The sequence below is a fragment of the Salarias fasciatus genome, chromosome 14, assembly GCF_902148845.1.
Source record: "Salarias fasciatus chromosome 14, fSalaFa1.1, whole genome shotgun sequence".
Taxonomy (NCBI): Eukaryota; Metazoa; Chordata; class Actinopteri; order Blenniiformes; family Blenniidae; genus Salarias; species Salarias fasciatus.
In genome coordinates this window covers 27,328,939-27,349,966 of record NC_043758.1, presented here as the reverse complement: position 1 = coordinate 27,349,966, position 21,028 = coordinate 27,328,939, and the positions used below count along the sequence as shown (strand labels likewise).

General features: G+C 40.1%; 1 protein-coding gene across 6 annotated transcripts in view; it reads left to right on the top strand.

Annotated features, from left to right (window-relative positions):
• The window catches only part of clcn2c (chloride channel 2c), a 176,704-nt gene that overhangs the window by 110,814 nt on the left and 44,862 nt on the right, over nt 1-21,028 (top strand). For all 6 annotated transcript variants that reach the window (XM_030109097.1, XM_030109095.1, XM_030109094.1 and 3 more), the window contains 3 exons: nt 12,831-12,900; nt 13,846-13,956; nt 20,200-20,413. In XM_030109097.1, coding sequence (XP_029964957.1) covers nt 12,831-12,900; nt 13,846-13,956; nt 20,200-20,413 — 395 coding nt within the window. The remainder of the gene's footprint in view (nt 1-12,830; nt 12,901-13,845; nt 13,957-20,199; nt 20,414-21,028) is intronic.

Sequence of the window (21,028 nt, the reverse complement as noted above, 5' to 3'; positions counted from 1 at the left end):
AGTTATGTAAGCGCCAAGACTGATGATGTGACTGTACTGCAGTGACGGCAGAACCTGACTCACTGTCATTGCTTCCTACCGGTACACCACAGAGAACGTCTCTCTCAGCCCTTTGTCTGCCGGTCCAGCTCCACACCTGGACCGTCACTGACCGGCTCGGATTGTTTCATAAGGCCACTCTGACTGAGTCAACTTTATTTTTTTTAATGAACGTCTGTCACCTGATCCTTGATTTGTGTGTCACACTACGCCACCTGTCCTTTAGCAAATCAGCCTTGTGTCTTTTAGCGCGTCATTCCTGCTGGCATGACGTCGATGCTGCGTGCATGTGTGCATCCTCCTTTAAGTGGCATGTGCAGTAAGCCAGGCACATGAAAGCACCCTTTTCCCCCAATGTGAATCACCCGTCTCCACAAATTTGTTGCATCTATCTTTGGGCATGCACTGACTCATGTCGTCTTACACACACACACACACACACACACGCATGCGCACACACACATACACTTACTTTTTAATGCCTTTCAGGGACATTGCATTGACTTACATTCATTTCATTCAGTTTTACTACAAACGTGATTTCCTGAATCTAACCGGAGCCAGAAATGTAAACATGTCTTCACCTCAAAATTTAATAGAGACATTGATTTTTTTTCCCCACGCATTCAACCCTTCAGGGGATTATTGTGCTTTCCTCTAGACTTAGTTTAACCTTAAGAATGACTCAAACCAACCTTTTCCTCTAACCTTTGTCTAACTTTAGAACACATTTTTACCTAAAAATTTGACTTTTTTTCTTGGTGAATTCCTCAATTTCTCCACACAAGCATGAGTCCAAAGGAATGAAAGACACACAGCTTTTACCTTTAACCTGTCTAACCTCAAAACATATATTCACCTTAAAGTGTCAGAATTTTTACAGAGCAGCTTTACTATTTTCCCCTAGAACTAAAACAAATCTCAAGGTTGTCTTCGACACTTATCCACAACTTTTAAGAAAACATTGATGCCAATTTCATTTTTGAACCCAACATGAAGCAACTTTCTTTCACATCCCATACATCGCTTGTTTGCCCTTCAATCTCAGCTATAATACCTTAGTATACCTTTCTTTCTACTAGTGTAACAACATTTTCATTAGTTCCATCTCCAAAGACTCTTCCCACTGCCTCCAAAATAAACTTCCTCTCTTTACCTTTGAATCCTTGCACTCCCATCCTCCACCCAAACATTTACCTTGAAAGCCTCGCCCAAAACCATCTCCTACGGTTTTGATGATTTTCCTCGTTGAACCGTACTTCTGCACCGACCGAGACGTCTGTGGATCTGTGCAGAGATTCAGGCTCTCACAATGTAGTTAAAGCACACAGCATGTGTTTTTGTTTATTTAAAGGAGTTTAAATTGATTCTCGTTTATTTTTTTTTAAGACTTACTGCAAACCAGGGATGTCAAACACATTTTGGCTCAGGGGACACTTGCAGTCCAATACCATCTCGAGTGGACTGGACCAATGAAATACGGGCATAATAACCTTTAAATTTAAACACAGATTTTTTGTTTTTGTTACTTTGTGGCATTGAGTATAAGTTTGGAAAAAACTCAGTTTTTGCTCAATGTTTTACAATTAGCCAAAAAATTATCAATCTCAACATGAAGCTGCTGCCTAATACCTTCTGGTACTAAATTCAATCTGAAATGTCCATAAAAGTCCAGCAACTGCTGTATTTTGCCACCTTTTGCATGCATGTTTTTGCAAACTCATCCTGACAGCATGACTGTGGTGCAACAATAGTCTGTTTTCTGTCTGCTACTTTTCAGAAAACTGCAAATGTTGGTTTCATTGCAATTCTTAAAGTATGCTTTGTCATTTATGTGATAAAGGGATATGGATATGTGTCCTCAAAATGCGAGTGTTGGGGTTGTTCAGCGTCACTTATGAGGGACAGTTACCCAAACATGAACTATCACTCCTACTTTCCATCCCCTGTCTTCATCTTCAGGCTTTGACCAAGTCACAGTTTGCTCCTTAACTACATGAAAACCCTTTGAAGCCCTGTAGTTTCATCCCAGCATGGTATGTTGGACTTCTAAAGCGTAGTATTCCATCGAGTATCAGAGCCCTCAAAGTTGGTAAAACCTGCACTAACACACACACGCACGCACGCTCACACGCACACGCGCGCACACACACACACACACACACACACACACACACACACACACACACACACACACACACACATATATATATATATATATATATATATATATATATATATATATATATATATATATATATATATATATATATATATATATAATTCAAAGTGAGGCTGTAATGGCTCTGTATAATTACCGCCTTTGGTTTTTCCGGGTTCTCAGCCTGGTGATTTTCAAAGACAAGACTGCTCATTCTCCCTCCCTCTCCTTCATAATGTCTCTTTTTCAGCAGCCATCTTTTCATGTTTCTCATTTCCAGCAAATCCCTTTCATCGCAGAGTTTCGATCCAGTTGCTGCACTATCGAAGAGAAAAACACGTGAGCGGGGGTGGCTCTGGCTCGTCAAACGGGGCGGGTCCTTGTCAGCTTAGGGTCAGCACACAAAGTCGGCATAGTTATTTTTTTACTGAAACACATAGAATTAAGGGGGTTGAATGGTGTCCTTTGGAAAGTTCAGGGAAAAGTTGCAGATTACTCTGCAGTACACCTGGAAACACACACACACACACACACACACACACAAGCCTGCAAACTACTTTGGCATTGGACTTAAATGCTATTTTTAGTGGTGTGCAATTAAGCACATCAACGGCTCTCAGGGAGGAATGGATTTATGAAATCAGGTATGTGTGTGTGTGTGTGTGTGTCCTACAGCCTCCAGAGCGAACCCTGTGTTATCAATGTGTGTGTGTGTGTGTTTGTGTGGGTGCAAGTGCGTCAAAGTGACAGAGAGCTGGCGGGACTGTAATTGGAGTGGGAATAGAAGAAAGGCCCCCGAGGGTTCCCTGAGGGCCCCGGGCGATAGACTGTCCTCTGAATGTGACACACACACACACACACACACACACACACACACACACACACACACACACACACACACACACAGAGTCACACACACACAAAGTGCAGAGGCCTCCCAGATGACTGACAAATTAGAGTATATATGTCCTGGATACTGCGTCATAACTGCTACCCTTGGCATGAGTACCCTTCACTTCTTTCTTTCTGCCTCACTTCGAGGTTCCAGTTTTTGTGGATTTTATTTTTCCTTTTAAGAAATAAACTGAAATGAGTCATGACAGACGGTGGCAGAGGTTTCTTGCAATGTTTATATATTTATGTGGAAATACAGTTTTTACTGGAGGCATTAGAGAGAATATAGGGGCTGCACCTCACTCAGACTCTCCAGTGGTAAAACTACATTATAAAGTTGGAGAACACCGTTACACTGGTGAAGAACTTTTATTCTGCAATTTTGTGTTGTCATTTAATCATGAAGCCACAAATCGTTCAGGTCTTGCACACAAAACCCAATAAAGGTTCAACAATTCAAAGAGTAGTAGATATACGCTACGCACTGCCCTATGGGTACTGTAAGCCGTAAGGCTGTTGGAGGTGCTCATGGCTTTGACACAGGCTGTGCAGAGGTGGTTCGCAGTAACGCATAGCCTTCACGTGTTTGCGTGCAGAGTATAAAATATGTTTAATGGCATTTAATAAGTACTCGTATCGGTACTCTCAGTACATCTCAAAGTAACTAAAGGTTGGTAGTCGTAATCATACTTTAAAAAAAGTAGTGTCAGTGCAGCTGTACAGTAGTGTCCATGGAGAGAGAACCGGTGAACCAGCAACACAGTGTAGTTTTGTTACAGTGAAACAGAAATTTTTAAATTTGTAATGGATTCAGCATCCTTCATAATAAAGCCTGCTGAAATACCCACCTCTGTCGAGTGGTAAATCCAACAATAAATGATTTTTCTTTTTCTATATTTTGTCCAAATTAACTTCACCATATGAAAGACAGTCCCCTCACAGCCACAGTGAGACGTGTTTGAACTAAAGCCCATGTCAAGTCAAGGCTTCTCCAATATTATCAATGCAATATCGATTCATTACTGGCCTTCCTTGTTTTCTAAGCTGACCTAAAGTTGCAGCTCGAACTGCGTTTCTCTCGCTTTCTTAAATGTGCCATTAGCAGCCGATGCAGCTCTCTTGTAGCACACAGCTCATGTCGTTACATATTAAAATTACACCCTGAACTGAACCACTCTGGAGAAACTGATAGAATTTCTTACAGCTGCAGACTTTATACAGAAATCTCATAATGCCAGTGTTGCAGTGTTACTTCCGCTGGTCTTTTTTCCGCAAGATTTAATCCATTTCTTGTTCTCTGCATATGAAACATTGTGGAAAAGCCCCTGGGAATAAAGCGCTGTTTAAGATCTGAGATTGAACAGAGAAAAGTTCTGCTTCCAATGAATGAATGCAGGACTGTGTTTAAGAAGTGGCCAATTTCCTCCTTTAAAGCTTAGGGTTTTTTTTTTTTTTTCTCTCTCTCTGAGAAAGTCTGTAGCTGTAACATGAGCGGCTGTCGTCGATTTGATTGTACAAGATACCAAAAGCCCTTGAGTGTTCTTTAATTCATCCCTCTTATGAGCTGAATACCTTACCAATGTTCTCAGCATCTACTATCCAACCCTTATATTTTTTTTTTAAAAGAAAATCAATTTGACCAGCTCTCACTTGATTGTCAGGGTCTTACTGATATATAGAATTACCGTCATCACCAGTATTGTTGCTTGATTGAATGGCATGATAATAGGAAGTTTAAAGTTCCTTTCAGACCATTTCAATTAAGCGATGCATTGTCCCGTCTCATTATTTACCACAGTAGAAGATAGACCTTCGGTGAAATGAAACAACCTTCCTTAGAATGATATGTTATAAGATATAATAGTAAAAAAACAATGGCTGTGTCTGCATAGTGTTCGAGTAAGAGTCTGAAGTCCTTCAGCTCTATCAGGAAGAACAAGTTCTCCATGTTCCTGACTGAGACAAACATCCACACCAAGTCTTTATCTAACTCCATCCAATTCGGTCTGCTTTGACTCTATATTCATCACTATGTTCCCCTTAGAACGGCTCATCAAATTTGGGATGGGTAGTCCTCAGTGTAGTATTGCTAATTGCTCTTTCAAAATAATATATCTTAACTTACTCTGCAATAAACTCTCCAGAAAGTCTTCAACAATCGAAACACTGTCTTTTCAAATGCTGTATTTATCATTTCTGTTCTTTTTTTTTTTTTTTTTTGGTTCTTTAATATCATCTTAAAATAGTAGTGCCAAATGTAAGAAATGTGATTCTGAGGTAATGCTCATTTCAAAGGAGTCTATCCTTCCTTCCATCCACTACTTAGATGACTTTATCACTACTGCTGTTGTGCCCTCACTCATGTAGCAAGGGTTTTAAATTACGTGGACATTTGCTTCATTGAAAGAATGCCGAACACAATTGTTTCCGTCCTATTCTACGTTCCTTGTCATATTGTAGCATGACAATTGATGGAAAAACAGCACAAGGTTGGCAGTGTGCGATCACCTGTAAAATTTAGCTACATTGCCTCTGCTTGGAGTCATCTATATGTAGCTGATCTAATCTCACAAACAGAACCTAATTTGAGACATGTTCACCTCAGCATGAATACAGGAAAAAACATTTATTTCATCCTGTTCACAAACAAGGACGCTAACAAATAGCATCCTCAATAACAGGGGTATATTCTATAATTTATGGAGGTCCAAACAGTAAAAACATCCTCATGTTTAAGTTTCAGTGTAAATAAATTATTTATTACTAATATATTGAAGCAGCATGTTATTTCAATAAAAATTCACTGTGTGGAATCAACAGCTACAAATGAACCCAAGAAGGCTGTCATGCGATATATCAGCTTCAACTCATACAAGAACCATCTCGATAACATAGGGATACTTCCACAATGATTTACTAGTAATACCATTTTTCAAGTAGAACAAAAACTTAAAAACCAAAACACATAAAGGTTGGTCATCTCTGGCTGTGATTACCTGAAACTTAAATGCAATCATTAGAGATCAGTAGGATTTCTATTTTCCTGTGTAGTTTATGAGAAACTGCAGTTATACAGTATCAAGTCATCTGGAATTGCAATGCAGTTGTCCATACAAGTGGTTGTTAAGGTTTATTGCATATTGTTCTCTGCTTGCATGTCTGTGTGGTTTCAGTACGAAAACAACTGACAGCACCAAGTCTTGGCTCTGAATGAAAATGTAGGCAGAAACTATTAGAAGCCTCTGCCATTTTCATGGAAATAGACATTGTCTACATTGTTGCTGTGTAAATGCAAAACTTTCCTGAAACAGAAATGCAAAAATTAGGCTTTTTCATTTGAAATACTTCCATGTAAACAGTGGCCTGGAATGCTCACGACACTGTTTTGATTGCTTCTGCCATGTCATTGTGAACTTGGTTTTCCACCTTTCAGAAACAAAGCTGAGGAACGCCCACCTTGGGTCTTCTGGACCACTACAGGTCCGACTGCCATGGAGGTGGGGTTTGGAGGAATAAAAGTGTTAAAATTAAATAATTTAATACACTATTAAATCGGATCGGCGCCACCTGGTTGTGACATGTTGTAGAAGTTCCTGGAACTCAACATCACAAAACTCTTGAGTGATTCTCTTCATTCAGCAGATGTGGAAAAGAAGCCACAGACATTCAACACATTTTCTACACTCACTCAGTTGCACAGTGTGGGCATGGCCATTTCCTTGCAGCAGATCATTTTTTTTCTTCTACAAGTTGTTGAAAACATAGCTGTGAATTCTTTAATTTTCTTTTGTATAATCAATACTTTAAATCAATTTTTGAATTGGGTAGAATCTTTTGATTGAGTTTATGTGCACAGTCAGCGCTGTTGTTGCTTCAGGTGTGCCTGACTGTGGTTCAGCTGCGTTAACCTTAGAGTGGAGGAGAGGGATGGCAAATATAATCAAACAGTATCTGTCTGCCGGTCTGATGACTTTCAAGGAAGTCAGGTCATCCAAAGACTTAAACCACACTGATAAAAGAATTTGTCACTGAGCACTGTAATCAGCCAACATATCAGCATTTTGACATAAAATATTGAGACTATTTCCATAAAAGTAGATTCCGTTTTTAATGACTTTTTTTTTTAAACTGCCAAAATCTGCTGGATTTCTTCAGAAGAGCCAGACGACTAAATTCTATCATGTCGGAGTGTATATATATATATATATATATATATATATATATATATATGTATGTATGTAGGATTACTATTGCAACAACACATCATCAGTAGGGTAAAACTAACCTGTCTCACGGCGGTATATATATAGGAATTAAAACCTTAAAATCAGGGGTTGGTTCCCCAAATATTTTATAGGACAAAAGTGAAAAATGATTAGTGAAACTGAATCAGTCATGACTTAATGTCCCATACCGTATCAGTTTCCAGAGATGATTTGGGAATGAAGAACCGTGACGTTGACTCTTGGCTGTTCTGTGTTCTTACAAGTCTGCAGTGTTGCTCTCCTGACGCATACTGCCTGTGATGGAAGCACCACAGCTGGGTTCGTGTGCAGATCTTAAAACAGTAATTTAGTTGGCCTCAGTGTTTCCTGTGTTTCATTTTGTCATGATTGTTGGGTTGTGTGGCGCCCCACATCGGTTCAATACGGGACGCCAATATTTGATTGTCAAAGAATGATCCATATTCTACGGGTCAGGTTGCAACCCTAGTGTAAAACGCACATAGTTTTCAGAACGTTGCTGAAACGGTGCCTTGAACTCAATATGTTGGCACTGATTCCACCTCAGTTCACTTATTGACGGAGGTTCTATAAAAGTCACACGGTCGCAGTCTTCAGAAAAAATGTCTTGTATGAGATTATTACTCATTACTGATGCTCACATTTCTGCAGTGTCAAATCCCAACAAAAGGCATCTGCTGGCATTTTTGTTTCACAAACACACCAGCAATCACACCCAATGATAGAACAGGAGTAAAATATATTAACTAATTACCTCTTCTTCAAAAATAGCATCACCCCGAAGCGCCTCATAACTTATAAGTCTCATTACAGCCACCGTCAAAAGTCATGTGCTTCATTAAGAATTCTCTAATTGGATTTTAATGCAGGAGGATTCACAAGAAGGGTATATTGTTACTTCTCTCCTTCAAACTAGTTTAAAAAGCACTACCAAGGTTTTAAACCAGTAGTCTGATCAATCCCTGGTTTGACTCTGTTGCCTCCGGGCTTCTGTTTCACTCTGAGTTTATCGAAATCCCCCCTTTTGGTGCGAGGTCAGAGATCCTCATAAATTTTGATGGCCGTGCACCACCTTTGCGAGGGTTACACTTAGAAGATTGCGTTAGATTAGATTAGATGAAAAATTAATGATTCGTCCCCAGGCGAGAAGTGAGTCACTGCCGCTGCGAAGAATTAGACAATGCAATAGATAACAGGACATAAATAGCAACAGAGCAAATAAAGGGCAAAGAAATGTGTTCGGAAATGGTAATGTGTGTCCTCGAAAGCAATAAGCTTCCAATTATACGGCAGAATTATGTCAGTTTGGAAGGCTATTAAAGAATTAAGCATGAAGGCTATTCTGTGAGTTTTTCTCTGCCCTGGGCTGTGGCAGGGCAAGGGTTAGAATCTTGTAAAAAGACACACCTCTTGGATTTCACATCCATGCAGATGAGCAGTTTGAGATGATGTGGTGCTGATCCAGCTCCCTGCTGGTCATTTTAATCCAACACTTCATGACGTAGGTCACCAGTAAACCCATAAGAATCCTCAATTCAATCTTCTCTTTCGATATTTCCCCAAGATACAATGGTTTATAGTTTAGATTTACCTGGAATAGCAACCCAGCTTGGTCACCTGGAATATAGTGTATTGTTTTCTGCAACCAACAATGCGTTTTTACTTGAAACATTATGTAAACAGAGCCTTATACTGAAGCATTGTTTCTTGTGTCACGACAATTGGGGCATTATATTAATGTTTCAGTTCTATTTTTTTTTTTTAAATGAAATGGTGTTTTCATTAGCTTACTAACAAATGAGTGCAGTCAAGATGGAAAAAGTATTTTGTGTACATATAACTTTTACAAATATGTTCAGTTTTCCTTTTTGTAAAAAAAACTGATTACTTAATCATTTCTTCCGGCGTAACCATATCTGTGCCTCGCCCTCATGTCATAAATGGTTATGTATTCTGTATGTGTGTTACTTCTCAATGTAGGGAAAATGAATGAAGACTTTCTGGATGCTGTAAGCAGCAGTGTCAAGGTCACAGCGTCTCGTCTTCAGTCCTATTTTTACTGAGAGTTAAGATTAACTGTATATTGGACAAAAGTGAATGAAATTGTGTAACGGAAAGGCTTTTGGCCACAAGGCACCATGTCATTAGTCCACCTCTGTAGCAACCCTGAGCCACCTTAAGGAGCAACTGTAACTTTGCCCACGTCAGCACAGTTTCCATGGTTAAGGCTCGTGTCCTGCGAGGGCCGAGAGGGAGCCGCAGGTAGAGCAGCGTCACACTCGTCTGCCTGGTTTGTGAAAAAAACAAGCATCTAGTTGAAACTGCATCTTGTTTTTCTTTTCATTACAATCCCTATCAAATAAAAATGAAGCTGGATTAGTCAACTCAGATGACAACATAGAACAAATATGTTGTGTTGTCAATGAATAATTTAACAACATATGTTATTACTTACAAATAGAGCATGAAAAGAAAGCAATATTGTAATATGCTGTTTTCTCTGGAATAATTGGGCACTTTTCAACAAACTTAAACTTTTCTGTCACATTGGTAAGGGGCGTGCATTTGTAGGATGAACATCAAAGACGAGTGGTTGGATTCCACTCATAGACAATATTCCAAACCTGTCCTGATGCCGAACAGCTTCGGAAAACTATTCTGTTCTCGTCATGAGGCTTGTTTACACTTATTGTTAACAGAACAGTTCTGATATAATTTTAACTTCCACTGTAAGCGATGAAGAGAAAGACTTGTGTAACCCCACCTCTGGGCCACCTTTACCCCTTTTGTTGAATAACAAATACCAGCGCAAAAACCTCACATAAATGTATTCATAAATCTCAGTCAGCCACAGCAGCCAACCCTCAGACAAACAGATACTTTTTCAGTTTTGTTGTTTTATGCAAAATCTAAGATATTCTGAGGGATAACTTACTTTTCTATTGTTTGGTCACATCTTAGCTCTGATGATTGAACTCACATGGCCCGATATCCCGTCACAGAATGCAGCACGCCAGAAGCTGAGGCTTTTCTGCATTCTGTAATGGGATATTAGGTGAGTTCAATCTGCAGAGTCAGTGAGCCAACAATATGAGAGTAAGTTATCCTTAACAATGTCAACAGCTCATCGGAAGGGGCAAATGGAGGATTTTAAAGTAATAGCCTTGCTCAGCCTCTGCAACTGATGTATCTAAAATCTTATTTGACGGCTTGGTATCATTACATTCATCACAAAGTTTAGAGTCAAATGTACTCCGTTTATTGTTTATTGGATTTTCAGCTGGCATCCTCCATCCCTTGTCAAAAAGTTAGACATATATATGTATTTTTTTTATTTCCCAGAATTTCTGCACTATAATTATGGTGCGTAAGAGTTATCCCTTCTTCATCTGCATCACTGATAATCGTCATTGTCCTTCTGTAAATTTGTTCCTCAGTTCTGTCCGTCATGTTTCTAAAGTCTTTGTGCTGCTTTTTCTGTTTTCTAATCCACTTTTGGCTTTAATTTCTGCTGTGTTTCATGCTGTTAAATGACCTCCAAGTTGCTTCAGTGATGAGAAACACTGAACTCAGTTTACTTTTGTTGTTCTGCATTGTTTGGTCTGCTGCAGTTGTGTTATTTTTTTTTTAAATGTCTGCAGGTATGCAGATGTCCTCTCCTGTATGACACGATAAATAAAGCCACCTTGACCCCGAAACCCCACCTACTGCTGTTATCTCAGATTGCACCCTGACTATAGGGGCCTTTGACTCTCTATATAACGCCTCCCTATATATTTCCCAATATATCTTTCTTCATCGGCCTCCGTTCAGGAGGAAGTACACGCAGTAAACCACTCACACATTTCTGTAGAGCTCGCCTCAGAGTTCATGATCTCTGTATTAATGTCAAGCCTTTTTTTATGAGTTCCCAAATCCTGTAAAACATCCTGGCTCCAATAAAGGTGAGATGAAGAAGAAAATCGTAAGAGGACGAGTATAGAGAATTGTTCTTACCCGTTTTTCATTCTCCTGTGAGGGTTTTTTTTTTTTTTTGCGTGCGTGTTCAACAGGTTGCATTCCTGGCTTCAGATTCTCGTCACCGAATCGGTGTTAATGCATGCTCGGAGGTGTGTGTGAACACCTCCGCACATTATGTGTGTTTGTGCAGAGTGTGAAGCCGGCGGCGGCGGCGGGTTACAGAAGCAGATCCGTTACGTCACCATGGCAGCCGGCCTTAATTACAGCCAACTACAGACAGAGCAGAGGGAGAGAGAGAGACACAGTGATCAGAGTAATTAAAAAGTCTATTTGAAACCGTGAGCTTATTACAGCGGCGAGGTTTGTGTAACGGCTTCTGCAATCTTCTAATTCATATGTCTCAGTTTACGCTGCCAACACTGTCCATCTCTCAGCCCTGTGTGTAATGAATGCACACTGCATCAGAGGCTACTCTCAGCTTCACTGGGAAAAATAGAAAGTTGAGCTCAAGTACTACATATGTATTTGAGTTTAATATTAGCTAAACTTAAAAGAAGTCTTTATATCCGACAGATCAGGCAGTTCAGTGATACTCATCGCTCATTTCTCTCTTTTCTTTCTGGATATTTAGGCACTGCTGTACTTTTACTATTGAATTGTGCGGTGTCATCTTTTACAGATTTAGGCCCTGTTTACACAGCAACGTTTCAAGATAAAGCATATCATTTTGCGTGGCAACTTTTTGTAAATGATGTCTGCTTACACACACACAATGCTTCAAAGACATTTCTGTCTCGTGGCCCAACATGCCATCTGTTTTCTGTCATTTCCATGTAAACGGATATCATTTATATCATTTTCAAAATGTTGCTGTGTAAACATGAAACTTTTCTGGCAGGAAAATGCAAAGTGAAACATTGTCACTTAAAATGTTGTGTAAATGGGGCCAAAGCGCTGATGATTCTTGTATTTCATAGATAATCAATACTGTACTTTTTGTGTTGAGTTGAAATTGAATTGTAATTCGGTGTTTAACCAAATAGTCTAATAGAGACTAGACAAGTGAACATGGATGCTATTTCTGATTAATATAATTTTAAATCTGTGTGTCGGAGCCACATGCTCCTCTCTATAAGTTCTCAACCCTTTTTTTGAAACTCAGATCTGTTGGATTTGTCTTCCCACAACTTTGAATTACCTGACGATATACTGGCACATTGTCGGCGCTGACATTTCCTTATTTTTTGTTTCGTCTTCCCTAATTAGTTCACCAGGCAAGGTGTTGACCAATCGGTGCAGAGTGCTCATTAGCAGGGGTTTATCTCAGCATCTTTGTCAAATGAAGAGTGAAAGTGACAGCTCAATCTAACCTGAGCAATGAGCCTCGCATGGCCGCCCTCTTGGTGCTGGTTGCAGATTCCACTTGGCTATTGTCTGAGAGCGCGTAGGACGGCACTCAGAAACTAATTGACATGCCACCCTATTCTTTTATCTTGTTGTCTTCCTTCATCTGCTTCTTTCTTCTGTCCTAGTTCTGGATGTCTGCCCTGGCCACCACCATCCCGGTGCCTTGCGGAGCCTTCATGCCAGTATTTGTCATTGGTAAGAAGCAAATAGCCTTTGTTTGTGTGTATTTGTGTGTGTATCAGAGCAGCAAGACAAGAAGTGTCTGCCAGAGAGAAAATAGACTCTAACACAGTGTCCGCTTAAGAAGGAAGACGAAACAACAAACTTTATTTTATAAGACTTGAGGCCTGATCTTGGCCAGATTGAATGGGATTACATTGGGATCATAATACCTGAACAGAATCTCTGATGAATGAAGTAGCATCTGAAAAACAATGTACAAAGAACTGAAAACAAAATGTTCCGCAGTCGAACCACATCAAGTGAGCTGTCCTCTGTAGTCCCAGACAATGAAACTTAAAGTAAGTGAAACCTGAATACTTAAAAAAAAAAAAATCCATCATTCCAGTGAAAAGACAAATGTCATTCAGTGGAAAATGAGGCCAGTCTGCAATATCTTAATGTTGTATTTGATCCACTTTTATCTGAAATGTGAATGTAGCCAAGGAACTTCTCAGCTCAGGTAACTCCATGAGCTTTTTAACTTGGAGTTATTACAAGTACCCAACACTACTTCCTTGGTTCAACCAACCAACCAGCCAATCTTCTACTCTCTCCCTGAACTAAGAAAAGGTCCTGTAGGGATAGAAATACCTGGAGAGTGTTCTAGAATTGCATGGTATTTGAATACAACTGCATCCTCTACTGGCCATAAATGATATTTCACTTGCTCACTAGCTTACTCACTAGCTGTTCTGTATAAGTGAATTCCACTGTTTCTTTTGATTTAACTTTTTAAGGAAAACATTTCCAGTATCTATTGTAGACTGAACCACTTCCTTTTTTACTAGATTTCTACAATTTCACCACTTAACCGGAATCACATTGTTACCGATCAAAAATAACTGCATAATGTGGAGTGTGACGCCACCCACTGGCCTACCCTCAAGCGTTTTCAATCGTTTTTTGTGTTTATTTCAGGGGCAGCTTTTGGTCGTCTGGTCGGGGAAAGCATGGCAGCCTGGTTCCCAGACGGCATTCACTCAGATGGCACCATTTACTCCATTGTACCGGGAGGCTACGCCGTCGTGGGTAAGCTAAAGACACGCTCCTGCTGAGCTATTCCCTCAACTGATGGTTCTGAAACGTTTCTAGCTTTCTTTCAGGTTTCTGTGTGTTTTAGTCACATTTTACAACAGCAAATAAAGTCAAATTGAGCATTTTCCAGAGCCTCCTAATAGCTCTATGTAATACCTCCCGTGGACTGATTAATTGAGGACGTCTGACTCTTAGCACTGGAGACAGTGAGAAATTTCAAGAGCATGAGGAAAGCAGAAAGCCTTCGCCACAGTTCAGACATCCGCTGAGAAAACCCGCTACTTTCACAGCCCATGGCGCCGCTGTTATGTGCCGATATCCTACGAAAAAGTCTGGAAGTTGAAAGTGTAGCTTGTTGTGTAATCAGTAACTCCTGTTGAGAGAGGGACATTGTGTTATTGCCTCATGGAACAAAAACTTTTGATATGCAGACAGCTTCATGTTCCTTATGTAATATTCTCTAAACCGATCATTAAATACTACACAAAATGTATCCGTCACTCTTCACTTGTGGCACCGCTCTGCTCCGTTTTACATCCATCACTAATGTATTTTCCATTTCCCTACACAGCCTCTTTCTCTTGTCTTTAATCAGATCTAATTCAGGGCCTGTCTTCTTTACTCAATCTGACTGATCTCAGGAATCTCTCCAACTCTAGTTTCAAAACTTCTCAAACATTTTGATCTTAATGATACTACTGCTGAATCAGATGCGTTAGCTCTGCATTTCATGATATAAATCAGTCCTTGTTGAAGAATCTCTATAAATTCCTAAGTACTTATAATGTGACTCAGGAAAGTCTTTGTTTTTCCATTTTGTCCAACCCTGCAGCCTATGTCAAAGGCTTTTCTGCTTCATCACACCAGATTTTAATCTGAGGTTTGCTATCAGGCTTTCTGCAGAGGTCGGTGATGGCATATCCACTAGATTCAGGTATTGCGGAGTTGGAAAACATTGAAATCGCGCTGCACTCTGACCCTGCAGATCCAGGATCTCATATTTCTGGTGTACACGTTCTGAGTAGAGTGAATTTTACATGTGAGGCATGTAGTCCTCAGCAAAAATAGACAGTGTGAAGAGGCGTTGGGAGTTCTCTCACCAACAAAATTGCATAACTGGCACCTCTCACAGTTTAGTTTTTCGCAGGCTGACGATCGCAGTAATGGCAGTTTCACTTTATTTGCAGAGGGTTGCTTTTTCTCCCAAAAGTTTTTGAATTATTCCGACTCAGTAGAGCCTGAGTTAAAGTCATTGCATATGCAAGGTCTTCTAAAATGTTGCAACAACACACAGAAAGGAAGAATGCTCTCACCGGCCCACGAAAAAGAGTTCACGAAACGGTTTTCTGACGTTCTGAACAAATTGGGGGGAAACTGTGTAGCCCTGGGTGCAACAATGTGCTCAAACACAAGTAGAAGGCACTTATAGCTACGATTAACCGACGCTGAGAATGTATTTTTCTGTAAGTTATTGTGATTACATTAGAGGAGCCCATGTTTTGAGGCCAATGGGGGGGGGGGGGGGGGGAGTGAAGAAGAGCAGCAATTTAGGTAATCTGCAGTGTGGTTGTTAATATACAAAGTGGATAAACGGCTCACTTTGTGCAGACAACAGGGTGAATAAGTAAAGTATTTTGTTGTATCTTGATATCCAGGTTTTTGTTACTTAGAAAAAAAAGAAATTATATTTAAATGCCTCAGAGGACTTATTTTTAATCCAAAATGACTCCAATCATGACAAAGAAAGTGCTGACCTGGATTTTTAATTTGTAATATACCCGAAATTCACTTAAACTTCATGTTGGACAGTGTTCACAACAACCAGGAAGCCAAGGCTCGAACAAGCATTAGTAAAATTGAAATACAAGCTACTGCACTCTAAGATAAAGCCATTATAAAACCATTAGTAGTTTGCCCAAGCCACATTTCTGAGACTTTATCCTGAATGCTCTGTCGTCAGAGGAACCCGACCTAAAATGGATTGTGAACTTCAAGGACACTGGCTCAGTGACAGTCCCGGACAGCCAAGAAACCAGAGGAAAAGAGGAGCTTTTATCTTGAGAGAGGCAGATGAAGACAAGTACACGCGGATTCATCCAAGGATCTGAAAAGTTAATTGGGATCAGTGTTTCTTCGGGCCACACGTTTAATGAATCACACCTGAGTTGGCGTTTGATTGACAAGCAAGCCTTTGATTTATTTTTCTGATTCTTCTCTAATTGAGGATTGTGAAGAACTGTGTTTGTTAATCTTGCTACTGGTGTTGTTTGCCAAGTTCCTCCTGGCTCAAAAAGCAAAACATAAATTTAGTCAACTTTACAGTTGCAGAAACAAATAGAAATGAGAGAAAATGTGATGAACGCTGCTTCTTACTTGATCTCCATTTTGGAAGTAGCTTCATCCCTGTCCTTTGTACATTTTTCCTCATTTTTCACATATTCCTCAAATTATTTTTGCACTGACGAAAGCTGCCATAAGCACATGTATCCAGATGTGCATGCTGGTCATCTGTGATCTCAGGCAGTACATTCAGTATTTTCAGCTGAATAAGTTGCTTCGTAATTGTGAAAGCAAAACAATTGGGAAATTGAGCAACTTATAGTCCAGAAAATATGGTAGTTGATGGAATCATCCATTGCAAGGTTCTCAGATACTCTGGAATCTATTTTTAATGCCCAGTTTCCATTTTCTGCTGCATATTTTACATGTTATACTTAAAGCTTTTAATGCTAGGCCAACATTTGACTTGCCGTCAAATATAAATACTGATGTTTTTTACTGTGGTAATGGAGCAGCATTCTGTGGTCTTACATGAAGTCCCAGATAGTTTTTACCGCTATATTTTGATATGTCACATCCTAATTGAGATTGCATGACCAGTCAAATTGCTAAAAAATATACTTCTAGTCCACACAACACGGTATATGCTGGGTGGACTGTGTTGCTGTACGTATCAGATTTCTCTATAACTTGTATATTCTAAACTTCCTTGGAACTTGTTGCTCTGCCTGGATCTACGGTTTCATTTTCGTCACGCACCCTGCGTGATGACAGTGGAGGCATCCGTGAGCAATATGCTCACGCGGAGCTGTTACAGTGCTACCTGTCGACGGCCCTGCTGATTCTGCCTCAGTTGCTGCTGTTTTTCTGATGATGATGATGATGATGTTATTGTTGTTTTCCCACACTGGGGCAGATGACTCAGCCTTTTAAAGTCCTGACGCTGATGAGCCACTCTGATCTGACAGCAGAGTTAAAGTTTTCACAATGGCAGAGAGTTGAATGGATCTGAGGTCAAGAAACCGGTGCGTACACAGACTTCGTCTGGTTAGGAGAAAGAGAAGTGAAACCCGCCTTTGCTTTCATTTTGAAGGTTTCATTCTGCATTTTTTTTTTCTTTTTCTTTTGATTGGACTCGTCCATTTCCCCCTGTTAGTGTGAAGGCTCACTCCTTCTCCTGCTGCTTCAATCTGCTGTCACATTACCATTTCACAACACCTTTATTTGAAGAGGGGAAAAAAAAGATTTGAAAAAATTGAAGATCCCTCTTGTATCGAATTAGTTGAATGAGCTGATTTTTTTTTTTCTTTTTGTTCGCCTCACGGACATATGAGAGAAGATTGTGTGAATCGTGTGAATTTGGTTTGGCGAGCTGAGAGAGTGCGAAGGAGAGTGAGAGAAAACTCATAAGAGGACGGTGACTCAGACCTCTGGAGTAAATTCATCTCTAATGAACCGATGTATCTTGTGGAGAAGAGGAGTTAGCAGAATTGTTCCAGTGTATCATTTTGAATTAGTGTACAGGGAGAACTGCAGCTGCAAAACATGCAGCAGATGTATCGTCACCACATTAGAAGCCGAAAAAAATGTTAACCCCGTTTCTAATGAAAATGCATCGTTTTTGGATTTCAGTTTCAAAAAAGTTTTGCGTTTGCATGATAACGTTTTGAAAACGATGTCCGTTTACACCGAAATGGCAGAAGAACTGCAAATGATGTAGTTTTAAGATAGGGCCACTAGTGGATGCTGTTTGTGCCACAAACATTAACAGTGGTGGCTACACGTAGATTGGTATGGACAGATGACAAAGTTTGATTAATATTACGATGACACTCAACTATAAAAGCAACGAGTCAGGAATGTGGAGACCGCCATTGTTATTTTGCATGTGCAGGAGAATTATTTAGCTGTGGTGCGTGTAGCGCTGAGCCTGAGCATTTTCCTCTCGTTTCCACGGAGACAGAGTCAGAATTTTTGAAAATTTCCACTCTGGGAGCCGTTTTCCAAAAATTGCATTTTCAGTAGCGCCAACCACCGTTGTTGCATAAACGAACACCTAAAAAACAATAAAAGTTGAGCATTTTCACTTGAAAATGTTTTTGTGGAAACGGGACCGTAGTTTTCAGTGGGCTCCTTCTCACTCATTGCCGACTTGTCGATGTACCGCCAGTCATCTGCGTCTCATTGCCCCAGACCACGAAAGCCATCACATCCCAACAACAAGCCATTAATAACAAGCAGTCGGAAAGGTCTGACATACAGAGCAATCAATAATTGGATGGGTTTTTTTTTTACAAACCATCAAATACCGCCAAATGTTCCCTTCCACATTGCTCAGGGGCCGGTATGAAAACTAGTATTGTTGAACCACAGTATTGAAGAAGACGTATCATCTTTACCCTTTGTGGTGTAAACCATAATGGCTGAATGGAATGGTTTGATGGGAAGTCACTGGAAGGGTCTAAGATCTCAACTATTTGATACCACATTATCTTTTTTTTTCTTCCATTCCAAATTACATTTTAAACAAATTTCAACATATAGTGAAAAAGAGAGAATGGGATGGTTTGCTGTCAGGAGTGAGCTAATTTGGACAGATTTGGTACAGATAAAACTTTAAATCACACTGTGATCTTTGCCCTAGGTCTTCATTTGTAGACACTATCGTCAGGTTTGTTGCTTTACCTATGGAGAAGGTACAATAACACACTGAGTTTCATTTACTTCATTAGATAATGAATGAGTCCATGTCCTTTGATTAAAGTCTGTAACACTACATTGCTTCAGAGGCAGGGTTAGCTTCCAATGCTAACTGCTATATATCATCATGGTATTTGATGAAGCTTATTAACTTTTCACTGTAATTTGGGGAATATTTCAGGAAAGTTTGCTGTTATTAGGGATATTTCTGGTGACTCCTCATGGTCAACTAACCAAAATTTTAAAATTTCAACATCACCAAATTTTAAGACTTTTGACTCTCATAAAAGTGCATTCAGGAGTTTTTCAGCTTTAAAAATACTTATTTTCTAAAATAAATATGTTACAAATATTCAATGATGTGTGTAATGTGCCCTGACATATTCATTATAAGTACCTCTAACAGCACTAAATTGTCACTTGAAAGTTACAGTGCCGGTCCGGCACCAGAATTTTTCTGGGAGAATTTGAGAGGATATGACGTAATGCGTGCTCCCGCTGGCCTGATTTCCTTAGCTTTCGTTTTTTCCGCCATTACTCCGCCAGATGCTTAGCGAGCAACAACTGAGCAGTATTGAGGATGGATCTTCCAGAAAGTAAGAAAAGACCGGCTTCTACCGCTGCCACAACTCCAGCACAGACCCCACCAGGCAAAAGAAACTTAAATTTTACTCGAGCGCTACTAAAAGAGTGAGGAAGGAGTTCCCCCCTTCCGTGCACGTAAATGGACGCAAGCCACAGGCACGAGCGTTTCACTAAGCTGCAGTTATTCCCAAGGCCTGCAGGGGCTGTTGTTTCGCATAAAACATGCAAACCCCTTAATGCACCTTTAAAGAAATGGGAATTCTTTAACAGTCCTTATACAGTGGTGTGTATTTAAACCTAATACATACTATTAACTTGATAAAGACTTTTGTTTCTGCTGACCTAAGTGGGAAAATATTTTGTTGAGTCATTTTAGTGAAGATCTGCATTATCGTCACAGATTATATTATCTCTGGCTAAATTGTACGAAATCTCTGGCGAATATGCGATTGCTGGAGTCGAGGTAGTTATACAGAGGTGAGCAAAATGTGTTTGAAATCAGACTGGTGTTGAATTTCCTCTCATTCTGCGAGAGGCATCTCTTCAATCTCTCTAAGTGACCTTTCTGAAAATCCATGACCACACTGTATAAACCACTGATCTGGATAGTGTTTGCACTGAACCCTTTTTTTTTTTTTTTTTTGTCTTGCCCGTCCTCTCCCCCACCCATAGGTGCTGCAGCCTTGTCAGGAGCGGTCACCCACACGGTTTCTACAGCGGTCATTGTGTTCGAGCTGACTGGCCAGATCTCCCACATCCTGCCGGTGATGATAGCGGTGATCCTGGCCAACGCTGTGGCCCAGTCCCTGCAGCCCTCCCTGTACGACTCCATCATCAGGATCAAGAAGCTGCCCTACCTGCCTGAGCTCGGCTGGGGTCACCACGAGTATGTAACACGCACACACTGTGGCCCTCACTGCTGCACTGAACAACTGCAGTGGTGGAGTCTGATAACAGATCAAACACAATCCACTCTTATACTCAAAAGACGCGGCATTGCAACCATGTAGACAGATACCTTTGAGGATAAAGTGTCTCTAAAATTAACAGTGAAGATTCAACAATGCACACACTAAGGCCTGATCTTTATATTGTACAAGATAGCATTGTGAAAGAAAATGCAAATAATAGCGAGTTTGTACAGCTGCAATTGATGCTCCAGCTAACGATCTCATAGCTAGCTGCTACCGATTCTGCTATAGTTGCTTCATTCTGTCACTGACTTCAATTGCATCTATTAAGGAATCACATATTTTCTGATGTTATGAATAAATTTGGATTTGAATCTGTTCAAGGGTAAACTGACATAATGGGCATATATAATGAAATATTGAAAAATACTGACAAATTTTGAGATCTGTAAATTTCCTTTCAACGTACAATACATGATATTGCTGACGTACGTTTACAAACTTAAATATTTATGATTAGCTACAGTGCTCTGCGACCCTAAGCTGGATGAAACAGTATAGAAATTAAAGCCGCAAGCGGCATTGGTCGG